Source organism: Apus apus, chromosome 3, assembly GCF_020740795.1.
Source record: "Apus apus isolate bApuApu2 chromosome 3, bApuApu2.pri.cur, whole genome shotgun sequence".
Classification (NCBI taxonomy): domain Eukaryota; kingdom Metazoa; phylum Chordata; class Aves; order Apodiformes; family Apodidae; genus Apus; species Apus apus.
Window position 1 is genome coordinate 96,598,064 of NC_067284.1, and position 12,028 is coordinate 96,610,091.

At 38.8% G+C, this 12,028-nt stretch overlaps 1 protein-coding gene across 1 annotated transcript in view; it reads left to right on the forward strand.

Moving 5' to 3' along the window:
- The window catches only part of MTHFD1L (methylenetetrahydrofolate dehydrogenase (NADP+ dependent) 1 like), a 151,642-nt gene that overhangs the window by 15,352 nt on the left and 124,262 nt on the right, over window positions 1-12,028 (forward strand). Inside the window, exons 7-9 of the mRNA XM_051614964.1 lie at window positions 3,685-3,796; window positions 8,524-8,603; window positions 9,336-9,433. Coding sequence (XP_051470924.1) covers window positions 3,685-3,796; window positions 8,524-8,603; window positions 9,336-9,433 — 290 coding nt within the window. The remainder of the gene's footprint in view (window positions 1-3,684; window positions 3,797-8,523; window positions 8,604-9,335; window positions 9,434-12,028) is intronic.

Sequence of the window (12,028 nt, forward strand, 5' to 3'; positions counted from 1 at the left end):
TTATAACCACCTTTCAATACCTGAATGGAGCCTATAGGAAGGCTGGGGAAGAGCTGTTCACAAAAGCATGTAATGATAGGACAAGGGGTAATGGTTTCAAGCTAGAGAAGGATACATTTAGGTTGGACATTAGGAAAAAGTTATTTAATATGAGGGTAGTGGACCACTGGAACAGGTTACTTAGAGAGGTGGTGGAGGCTCCATCCCTGGAGGCATTCAAGGTCAGGCTTGATGGGGCTCTGAGCAATCCGTTCTAGTGTGAGATGTTCCTGCTTATTTTAGGGAGGGTTGGACTAGATGACCTTTAGAGGTCCCTTTCAACCCAAGATATTTTATGATTCTATGAATATGCCTTTGTGGTCGAAGTATCTGAAACCAGTCACTGACATAACACTTTTTCAAGATTTCAGAAAATAGATTGGCTGTGATTGAAATGGAACCTGATCTGTAAATCAATGTGTAAATTGAGTTTTTTCATGAGGAGAATAGTGAAAAAAGTTTGAGTCTGCTTCCTATTCTTCATCCCATCTCCTAAATTTTAGCTGGCCCAGCTTCAGCCCCAGGAAATTGAGGGCTTTTACATTTCAAATACTAATTTCATATTTTTTTTTCTTTGGTCATGTATTTAAAAATGGATTTTGTAGCAGCCAGTTTTAACTATGGGGAAATTAATTTTTTTTGCAGGTTTCATGGCAAAACAGGCTGTCAGCTGTCTGCAATATACAGATGCTTTGTACCATTATCATTAAATACTTGGCTGGAAAGTCTGTATTGTTGTTTTAACATTTGGTGTTCTATCTTGGGAATGGGTGGTGCTTCTTAATCTGCTTCTACTTAAATCTTAGTGGAGAGAGTTGTACTTTATTATGAGGTAAGATTTCAGATTATTAATGGCACAGTTCTTCCCAACTGAAAAAATATTTGCCAGTGAGAAGGCAGGATACTACTGGAGTATTAGCTTACTTTTTCTTTAGCCTATTACCTGGTGCATTAGGAGTGGTTTGGCATGATGCTTGTTGTACCTTCCTCTCACCTGCCTCATAGAATGCAGCCTTGCTGTCCAGGGAGCACCAGGCAGTCTGTTGCCCTGTGGTCACACGTTCCCCTTCATGAGTATCTCCTTGGCCTCGTGGCTGCAGCTGCCTGAAACATCTGCTTCCTGTCATCTAAGTCCGGGGACTGTGTGGTGTGTTTGCTAGGGAGGCTGGATGTGATGATTTCATAGGTCTTTTCCATCTCTAACGCCTTGTTTCTGATGTAGGAGGTAAGGCTGCACATGCCTCCCGAGGCTTGCAGCTTGCTTTGGTGATTTACAGGCAGCTGTAAGAATAGGTTGTGGCAAGAGAGGAAAAAAAGCCAGGGAGGCATGGGCCTGACTTCTTGTGAGTGCCCTGGTGGAGTTCACAAATCTCTTCCAAGGACACGCAAAATTCTGTAAACAACTATTTTGCTTTCAGTGGCCTCACTGTCCCAGTCAAACAGGTTTCTGGGTATATATATATTTTTTAATACAGGGGAAAAAAAAATCTTATCAAGTGTGATGTCTACTTTATTGACTCTCCAGTAACTTTTTCAATAGTGGCACATAAAATACTTGCTTATAGTGAGAGACTTACAGTTGGAACCATGCCTTTTTTTTTAATTAATGACTTTATATTTACTTTCTTTGTGAAATAAGGAAAAGGCAGTCCTGGTGAGGATGGCTCTGAGATCAGCATGTCTTCAACCCATAGGACAACTGTTCACTGCTGTGTGATACAACTTTTTTCATGGAGAAGGTGGGGCAGGGCAATGAGATGAAAGATTCAGCTGGTTTTCTGATATATTTATGGGATGTACAATGTTAGCCATCCAAACTAGCGTTGGCTAAAAAGATGATTGTGTTCAGCTGTTAGGAGCATTTTTTAACATTTGGATCAGTAGTCATAGAGATGAATATCTGGTCAGGTCAGTTGTTTTCTGGCAATGTAGTTACATTGGATCAAATCTGTCGTAAGTATGTTGGCTGAACATTTGTCGTAATTATAACTTGTTGCATACAGCTCTCAATTGTTTCATAGTTTCATGATGCAAAGCAGTGTGCAAAGTTCTTAGTCCTTGTCCCAGAGGCTTTGCATGGGAAGACATACCTGACTGTGAATATGTGAATGATAACTGCTAGAGTATGATTTATTTATTTTTTTCCTTACAAATAAAAGGGCTGGTTTCATCTAACTGTGAATAATCACTGGTTTTCTCTATTTTGATGATGTTGACTGTTATGGCAGACACTGCCTCCTTTTGCAGGGGAAAGTGGGTCTTCAGCGCTGTGTTCTTGGTAAGCATCTTTTTATCCAAATTTGCAGATTCCTCGGTGTGATTTGACCTGGTCAAACATTATGACTTATTTGGCCTTCTAGGAGTGGCATGTAAGTTGATATGCACACCAGAGGCAGGAGTGTGAGCAATTTGGATAAGGCTGAATGACTGCTGAGACTGCACGTTTGCAGGCAGTCATAGGAATGTTGCAGGACTTCTGACTAAAGCCTGAATCAGCTCATTGCATTAGTCATTTATCAAGCAAGTAAATTTTCTCCCACACTTCTGGCTTTGTTTCCGCATGTGGATCTCTAAGGAGGGTTAGGCCATCTTTGTGTTCTCTGAGGAGAAGACAGCTTTTTTAGCTTTCTGCCTTTTCCACCACAGTTATGCTCTTCTCCCGTCCTGGATGCTCAGCTGTGCCAAAAGCCTGCTATCCTGACAGGATTTGTAGCTGTTCTTTCTTGGCAGGAGTGTTGGGCAGAATTGCATCAGAGCACTTTTGGCCAAAAAAGAAGCTGGAATTCTTGTCAGTCCCAAATCAGTGCACAGAGGTACTCGCTCAATTTGTGACACTTGGTATTAATTTACATTTTTCAATGTAAATTTAATTTCAAAATGACTGTGTCTGTAAAATAACTTTTACATTCAGGCTTGAGGCAGTGCTGTGCCTGTATTTTGCTTTTTTTAGTGGGTACATCTACCTCTAGTGCTGTCCCTTAATCTCATGGTGATTCCAAAACAGAGCCCTGTTTCAGAGGAGGGAGGAAAGGAAGACACTTCTGTCTTTGATTATAAGAATTTTTGTAGTAACCATTTTTCCTTCAACATCTGTCAGGTTGAACTAAATCAAAGGCACTGATTAGCAAACATGAACTGAGAAGGAAAAAAAAAGTTTATTTGGTATTCTTCAAAGGCATTAATGTTTGCAGATAAGGTCATCTTGCATTCCTGTCAGCTGGCCTGGTTTTCTACTGTCAGATAATCTGACCGTACTCTTTATAATTGCCTATTTACTGTCTTTCAACCCTTCTCTTTCTAAAGTCTCTCCAAGTTGTCTTACTGGACAGGACTTTGGACAATGATAGGGTTTTTTCTTTAAAACTGTGTTACTCCCTTTGAATATTGTTGGTGCAGACTCTGACCACACTTGCATGATTTCACAGCTTGTTCACTTGACTTCATTTTAAATGCTATTGTTCTTAAATTTCACATTGGGTAAGAATCAAGTCGTCAATATGGATTTTTTTTTTGTTCTTGTCCACAAGTACTTTGCTCAAAAGACTAGTGCTGTATAAGTGTGAATAGTATAAGATGCATATTCAAGAATGTGTTTCTAACATTAAATGCTTGTTTTGTTTCTGGGCGTGTTTTGGCTGTCCCTAGCTTCGTCACGTGGATGTGGTGGTAGCTTGCAGTAGAAAACCTGATGATGTTCCCATGACCTGGATAAAGCCTGGAACCACCATTATCAGTTGTTCTCCTGACTTACTGTCAGGTAAGAGGTGCTAAAAGATTCTTGAGATAGGTGTGTGGCATGTTAGTGACAGCACAATGTGCTTAAAAGCAATGTCTTTGGGAGAGGGCCTTTAGAGGTGGGTGTTTGTGTTCAGGGGATGTATACATGGGATTCTGATGTATAAATAGGAGAGAGAAGTCAAGTCAGGGAAGAAAGGCTGGAACAGATTGTCTGTACCAGGATTGTTAAATAAGCAATAAGCCTGTGGATTCAAATAATTCAGAAGGAAGACTTTGGGGTCACCAGATGAGCTATTACTTAGTGCTGTTTTTTACAGTGCCACATTTCTGTGACTTCTGTGGACTTACCTGCAACATGGGGAAAAGAGAAGAGGGGCAAAAATATCAACTGCAAAGTGCTGTGAAGCTGTGTGCAGAGAATGATGCAGGAGGGGACTAGAGAAATCACGTGTAGCTAAGAACAGGCAGAATGTCTTCTGCAGTAATTACTCCTACAAAAAGAGTTTGGATTTCCCTCCCTCCTCCTCTCCTGACAGATTGGGGAGGGGATGAATGTTCAATAATTTCTCTACTGAAAAATGATACAGAATTTTATTAGGAATGAAACTCGGAAAGCTTCCCAGAAGTTATTCTGTTCTACTGCTATAATTGCATTTCCTGTAAAATTTCTGTAAGTCTTGTGAATATCTCTATATGTTTTCTAGATTTTTCATATGTATATGAATCTGACTGTTCAGTGCTCAGATGGGATTATGCTGCAAATGAATAGGAAAATAAGGAAATGTATGGGTAGTGTGATTGGTTAATGTGTTTTTCTAAATCTGTCACAAGTCTGCCTATTGACATCTATTGATACAAAACTGGGGAAATGGGCATAAGGCCAAGGAAAACTAATTGTATGGTTCTTAAACTAGGGATATTCCCTAAGGACAAATTAAGCAGACATTCTATGCAGAACTAATGCAAGGACAGGCTCATAATAAAGCAGCTGCTGTTCCCATGCTAAGTATGGCCTTAGCAAGAGGTTCCTTTCCTTGTCTTTTGTGGCTTGAACACACTGTAAGCATGGGAGGTCTGAGTTATTGTCTCAATTGTCAGACTGAATTGTCTGCAAGCATTTGGGCATTCATCTTCCACCTCCCTGAACAGTGCCCTGATACTAATGAGGATCTCAGGGATGGCTACCAAGCCTTATCCGTTGACGGTGCTGCACAAGTCTTCCAAAAATAATTCATGTTTTCTTTTTCCTAGCCTAGTAATTAGGAGATTCCTTGCATCTTTTAATGCCTACTTATTTTGCATAGGGATTGTTGGATATAATTGTTAACTGTGGAGTAGGGCTTGGAGCATAGGTCTCTTCAGCAGGTACCCAACCTACTAGTATAACATATTCTTATGTGAAGGAGGAATGTGGGAGAAAGGGAAAGGGGCAGAGAAGAGAGGGAGTGGTGGTACAGCAGTAGCACCTATAAATACTTTAAAAGGAATTCTCATTTTAATCCTCTTAAGCAGAAATCTCTTGGGTGTTGGACTTGGGGTTTAGGTGCAGGCAGGATGGGGGTAAGCCAAACCTTATTAACCAAAGTTATGCAGTATAACTCCATGGCATGTCTTGAGACTTAACTTCATGCTTTAGTTGTTCTGTAGAACTATAGATAATATTAGTGTTTCCCTTCCCTAAAAGAGTCCTGTTAGGAAAACTGCATTCAAACATCTGAGTAGTATTCATGTACCACAGCACAGTTCTCAAGGATGGGAACATAAAATTTGGCATAAACATGTAGATATCTTTTTATTTTTCAAGTTGTAGAAATGGGCTGTGCTAAGTATGGCATTTGTTTGGAAAGGCAGCATGAGATTTTTAGCAAGAGAATTTAAATACAGCTTACGTAACAAATGTCCCTCTGTCTTTATGGTCCTGCTTTTGAGATTGTCAGAATCTTGGAGGAACTCCAAAAGAATAGCAGAAATGCATTTACACAGCTGTAAAAAATGCTGGCCTCAAGACTTACTAGAGAGGTACATGAAACACAGGTGTCTTTGACGGGAAGAATGCACTTAGTTTAATTGCTAGATATTTATTAAAAGCCTATTGTGGAGCAGTCATGACCTTGGAAAAACAACTCAGTCTTCACTCAATATATGGTGGAATCTGGCTGAGGTGCTTGGAAATTGTTCTGAGTATTTTCTTGCTTAAAAAATGTCCAACTTAACATCTGTGGGGTCACAGGATCTAAATGGAGCCTGAAAGCAGCAATGGCCACAAAATAACTTCTATCCTTGCTAGATGATGGCTATATTTATATCTTACGTAGGTATTTGTGTAGTCTAACATACTCACATGTTTTAAAAGCACTCAGATTTTCAAGAACATAGCTGAATTGGGCAGATATAGTGATGTAAGCCAGGGAAGCAGAGCGAATAGTGCTTACTCCAAGGCAAATTATTTTTTAAGTATTTTTTTAATCTTACCAAAGTTTTTTAAATTATTACAATTTTAAAATGTTTCCTGCACTGTAACCTCTTAATCTGCTGTGCTAATGGTTTTGAAATCAAAAGATTGCTGGTAATGCCTTGCAGGAAAATACTTTATATGTGTATGTATAGACATGAAAATCCAGTTTTCTGAACAAAACTTAAGGATGCCAAAATTATTTGGGATTTGATGTCCACCTCCTTTGGGGTCACTTGAAAGCTGAAACCCATATGGTTTCAGTGTGTTATTGGGAAATTCAACCATTTTTCTCACTTCTTTTCTATTCTAAGCTCCCTGAACAGACAGGTAGTGCATGACAGCAACTCTCACCCATCTGCACAATAGGGTATGGATAGATGGGCGAATGGGCCCTCTCTGGGGTGAGCCAGAGGAGTGAGCACAATGCCTGCAGTTCAGCTGATCTTCTGGCCACAATTCAAAGCAGAGAATGCTATTCCAGCTCCCATCTGGAAAATTTATCCTACAAGAGCTGTTGCAATCCTGTGATTGCCTTGCTAGCTGATGTGTGCATGACTTTCACCTTTAGCTTCACCTTCACCCCTGTAAAAGCCTGGTTAGTCATTTGTGGGGTGAGTGTGTAGCATAGGCAGCCTGAGAGAAGTAGTTTATTGAAAGGAAATGTCTCATTCTGATATGTATTTACACACATGCTAGCTCTGCCCTGATAAAGAAGTCATATTAAGCCAAATAACATAAAAACTCAAAATGTTTCTGTAAAGCACAGCTGTCTGAAAGTGGATTTAAAAATTCATTCTTCCTACTTCATTTGTCTCTTTGGCAGCTCTCCCAGCCCAGTCTCAAAGCAACAATAGTCAATTTATGACTGTGATAGACTGTTCCAGTAAAATTCCTCTGTCTGACTCTAAAACTGAGCATCTCCAGAAGATTTTAAAATTTATTTTATGTTTTAAATGGCAAATGTTAATACAAGTAAGAAGGATTTTTCAGGTACTTTCTTAAGCTGAGTTAATGTCAGGACTGTCACCTTCTGCTTGGTTAGATTTGTCACTGATGTATAGATGCCTGCTTGGCAGGGAAGTTTGAGAAAGGATTAGAAAACATACAGAAGGAGGCTGAGGGTGCCCGCAGAAAGGCTCTCGTGCACTCTCTTGGTGGTGGGTGTGAGAGGGTGCGCTGGAGTGAGTGTGGTGTGGTGGGGTGCAGGGCTGGCTCCTCTGTACCCCTCTGCCTGCTCTCTGGCTCCAGCCTGAGGTTTTGGTGCCCTGCCACTGCACAGACCCCTGTTGGGAGGGGTAATTGTGCAAGGCAGCATGAGCGTTTTATGACCAGTACAGATGGGATGATTTGAGTGAGAGCTTGACCCAGGTCAGGGTTTGTACTTCAGTTCCCTGTGGGGGAAAGGTTAAAGCTGTCAGCATACAGTTGTTATTTTTTATTACAGTTATGTCTACGCCCTTCAGAATGTGACTGGGGCCTTGATATGCCCACAGAGACTAGGATGTGAATTTTGGATAAATTGTGTCTCAATAAAAGTCAATAAGCAACAACTGAAGAACAAGCCAAAAAAAGGATTACAGGAAAATGACAATATGTTTAGCTAGGGTAGCTAATATATGATTTCTATATGATATAGTGCCACCAGAAACAATTATAGTTGTCTCTAAAATTGAAGTAACTTTAAATTGTGTAAACTCTTCAAAATATCAACTTTTAGTGTCACATTGATGAAGATAACTTTTGCTGCTCAAAAAATTTTCATTATTCTGATTCCAAGTTATAAATCCCATTGGATAATAATTCTATGCAGTATTCTCTGATAATTTCATTGTTCTCTCTTGCTATAAATGATGTGTGGAAAAGAACAATCTTTATTATGTTCATTTAGGCATTTTAAAAATATATGCCACTTTTCATATCCTCACAGTGGTCTGGATTTTAGTTAGCTTTTTTGTAGTGTTTTGTTTTCATCCAAAAGTAATTTTTTGCATTCTGGGATTAATCTCTGTGTTTTGTAATTTTCTAGAAAGTGTATGCTTTGTCGTATGCATATGTATGCATATGTGTAATATGCGTCAGAGCATACAGTTGCTCTCTGGTTTTCACACTATATCCATCCTCCTGAGTGATTTCATCAAAGTATTAAAGAAGTCACATATAATTTTGTCACTGACATTGTTAAATTTCAGGTCAGCATTCAGGAAATTTTTGTTTGGGCTTGTATTTCAAATACACATGTCCCTACTTACAAAAGCTTTGTGATTTATTGGTGCAATACTTTTATTTTGCAGAGGAGCACAACTACGGTCAGCAAAACAACCAGGCTGCTGAAAACACGGTTGGGTATCTTGCAATAGCATTGCGAATGCAGGTTGGTGAAAACTTCAAGCATCATCAGTTTGTTGCTCTTTCTGTGACAAATTGCTTCTACAGTTTAGTTTTTAATTTTTGTTTTGCTCTTTTGAACATCTTACCTGCCTTCCAATTTTATAGCAACTCTAAATCAGTTAGGTAGGATGAATAGTGCCTGTTATGTTTATTTAGAGAAAGGTAAATTGAAACTCAAATAATCATAATTCTGATGATTACAGTAAAGCTTGGCAGAAGCCCTTGTCTCAAGAGACTAATGTTACTTCTTCTGGTAAGACAATGATGGTAAATTATATCTGCACACATTTTTTGTGGTGTGATGGATAGAGGGGGTGAAAGTTTATTGGTTTATGTGGAAGCAGCGTGAGTCTGTCAGTGAACAATTAATATCTTCCATTATTTTTAAGGTGCGAGAGGATAAAAGTAATTCTCCATTTTACCAGAAAAAAAACAAAACAACCTCCAAATGTCTCTCCTAATTAGAGACTTCTCTCTGCCACTTACATGTTAATGGTCTTGTCTCTTTTTGAAATGTGGACTAACAATAGGACAGTAATATTGCAATGTTTGTTTTTTCTTTCATCCTAAAACCATGAAATGGAAAGACTTTAAAGTTTGTTTTTTGTTAGCCTTTGCCTTAAAAGTTATTTCAACATACTCATGAGATCATTTTAAATTAGTGTTCAGCATTTATGATGCAGCTGGTGTGTGCTGTTTTCTTGTTTAAAAACAGAACATGGTAAAAAACACAGAGCGGTGGATCCAGTCCCAGCAGTACAGGAAGTGGGACCTTCGCTGCTTGAAACTGCAGCCCCTCTCCCCAGTGCCCAGGTAATGAGCATTGGGTTTGGGTTTTTTTATAATTAAAACAAACAATAGAAAAAAAGAGTTTGAAGGTGTTAAATGTGACAACAAACATAAAAATGGTCCATGCCTAAATAGTTGTAATCATTTTTTGTGGGCTGCATGTTGTGCTGTTTTGTTGTACGCCTCATTGTGAACATGTTCTTCTGTTTCTTTTCAATTTACTTATGTGTACATTCGAGCCAAGCTTGATTTAATGAAGTCCTAAAGATGGAAGGTTTCACTGAGGGAGGGAGGTGAAGCCTTGTCTTAACATCAACAGAAATACAAAATACAAGAAGTTATTAATCACTAAACCCTAACGGTGGAAGGGGTTTATGGATCTATTTAAGGCCCACTAATTTCAATGGCGTTTGATCTTGTATTTATTTGCTTCCCTCCACAGAAGTACTTTCTTCTGCATTAGACTTTTAAATTCCTGTGTAGATATGAAAAGCGGGAAGTGTATTTGTTCTCATAGCCAGAATCTTTTCAATCAGTTCCTGTTATTCACCTCCCAAGGCCAATGTCCAGCCTGCAGGGATTTTAAGTCTGCCTGGGCACAGTTCCTGCCATCTCTGACATTTAGAGCAGCCTGAGCTCTGTGCTGTGCTGAAGTGCTTTGCTTTGTGTTGGGTGATGGATAGAGGAACCATCAGGAAACACTTCTTTACTGTGAAGGTGACCAAGCACTGGTCCAGGATTTCTGAGGGAGGTTGTGGAGTCTCCATCCTTAGCGCTTTTCAAAAGTCACCTGAACATGGTCCTGGGCAACTGGCTCTAGGTGGCTCCTCTTGAGCAGGGGAGTTTAACCAAATCACTTCCAGCAGTCCCTTCCAACCTTCAACCACTCTGTGATTCTGTAATTCTGAATCCCACTGCTGTGTTTTTGGAAAGCTTAAACAAAGCATTTTCTTTTCTAAGCACTTTGGTTCAGTTTTCAGTGTCTCTTACAACAGTTTAATGGTAATGGATGCAGCTGCAATTTAAAACAGAGATGCCAACAGTATGAGTTTTCTATTTCTGCCTGGGGCAGAAGGGGGAAGAATGCTTGAGCTTTTTCTGGGCCAGCATGTAGCATTTTTATAATTAAATACTGAAAAATCTATCCTTAAATAATACAGTTAAGCAGTTGATTAAAGCATGTGATGTCATAAGTGTGATGGTGAATAACTCTGAAAAAAAGTGTTCCCAATACGACTGTGCATTTAGTACATAAATATTTACATAGTTACTGTATAATGGCATGTAAGATAACCAACAATAAGACTTCCATTTATTTGATAACTCTGTAGCTTTATGTCTTATTTTAAGTGTAAATAGCTCATGAGATGGAAAATATCCTGTGATAAAATGTAATCCTATGGTAATACACCATATTGTGTGGAAACAGATGGAATTTTCATTGAAAATGAGGCAAAGCTGCTTAAGCACTAAAACTAGGAACATGTGCTTTTTGATTTCTGAGATACCTGGGTGTTAACTGAAGTATTTCCAAAGATATTGGGACTGGATCGGAAGTTTTTCTTACAAAAAAAGGGAAAAAAATCCCCTTTTTTTCTTGCAGGAAAAAAAATTCTATCACACAGGCTGAGTAGATTTAGAGCCTGTCCCATCTTTTAAATTTTCTCATGTTTTGTAAATTATGACTATCTGCTTAACAAATCTCACTCATGCAGAAGAACCAGTGTTGCACATTTCCTACAATATTGAATAACCTAACTTACTGAAGAATTCTGGTATTTCTAATGTAGACAATATATTGTCAAACTAAGAGAGCTAGCTGCAAATGTAGACTTCTAAATGCTAGTTATGATCAAATCTTTAATTTCCTGTGTTTTAAAAAACACTTTTATCAGAAATGCTAGACTAGACGTAAACATTTTGTAAGTGTTGTTTAGCCCCAGCAGTAGTTGTGGTATAAGTGTCACTTAATTGTGAAATTATGCTTTTTATCACTTTATTGCATGTATCAGGGTGCAATCTGTCATTAAACTGTTTCTAAGTCTAGTAAGGCTTGAAGGTTCTTGAGAGTTTTTCAGATGGGAAAATTATGACAGCAGTGGTTTTACCAATGGAGAATTGTTAGCATCCACTTTTAAGTGTACAGCCTGGTCAGTTTAGCCTGATCCACTTTTTTTGCCAGTAGTGGTACCTGCAGGGTGGGAAAAGCCTCATTGTTTCTTCAGAACACCAAAAGGGAGATATTTGTGGCCCAGGAAATGAGAGAAACAGCAAGGGCTGGGATTTCTGTAGGGAGTGTCTATAGCCTGACCTGAGATTTGAAATAGTAGCTTCTCTCTTTTAGTAAAGAGGCTGATACATTTAGCAGGAGGAAAAACAAAAAACCAGATTAACTTCCACATCTTTCTCCCCTTGCCAAATTCATCAATTCCTTTAGCATGAGAACATGCACCCTACAAATTTTCTTTGCTTAAATCTTTAAGGGACTAGATTGTCGTCAATTTAACAGCACTTTTTCTGGGACTCAAGTTTTGTTTTTTTTTTATAAAGACTTCTGAAAGAAAACATTAAATATTCTATGTCATGTGAGGTTTGTAAGTAACTCCACCTTATGTTCTT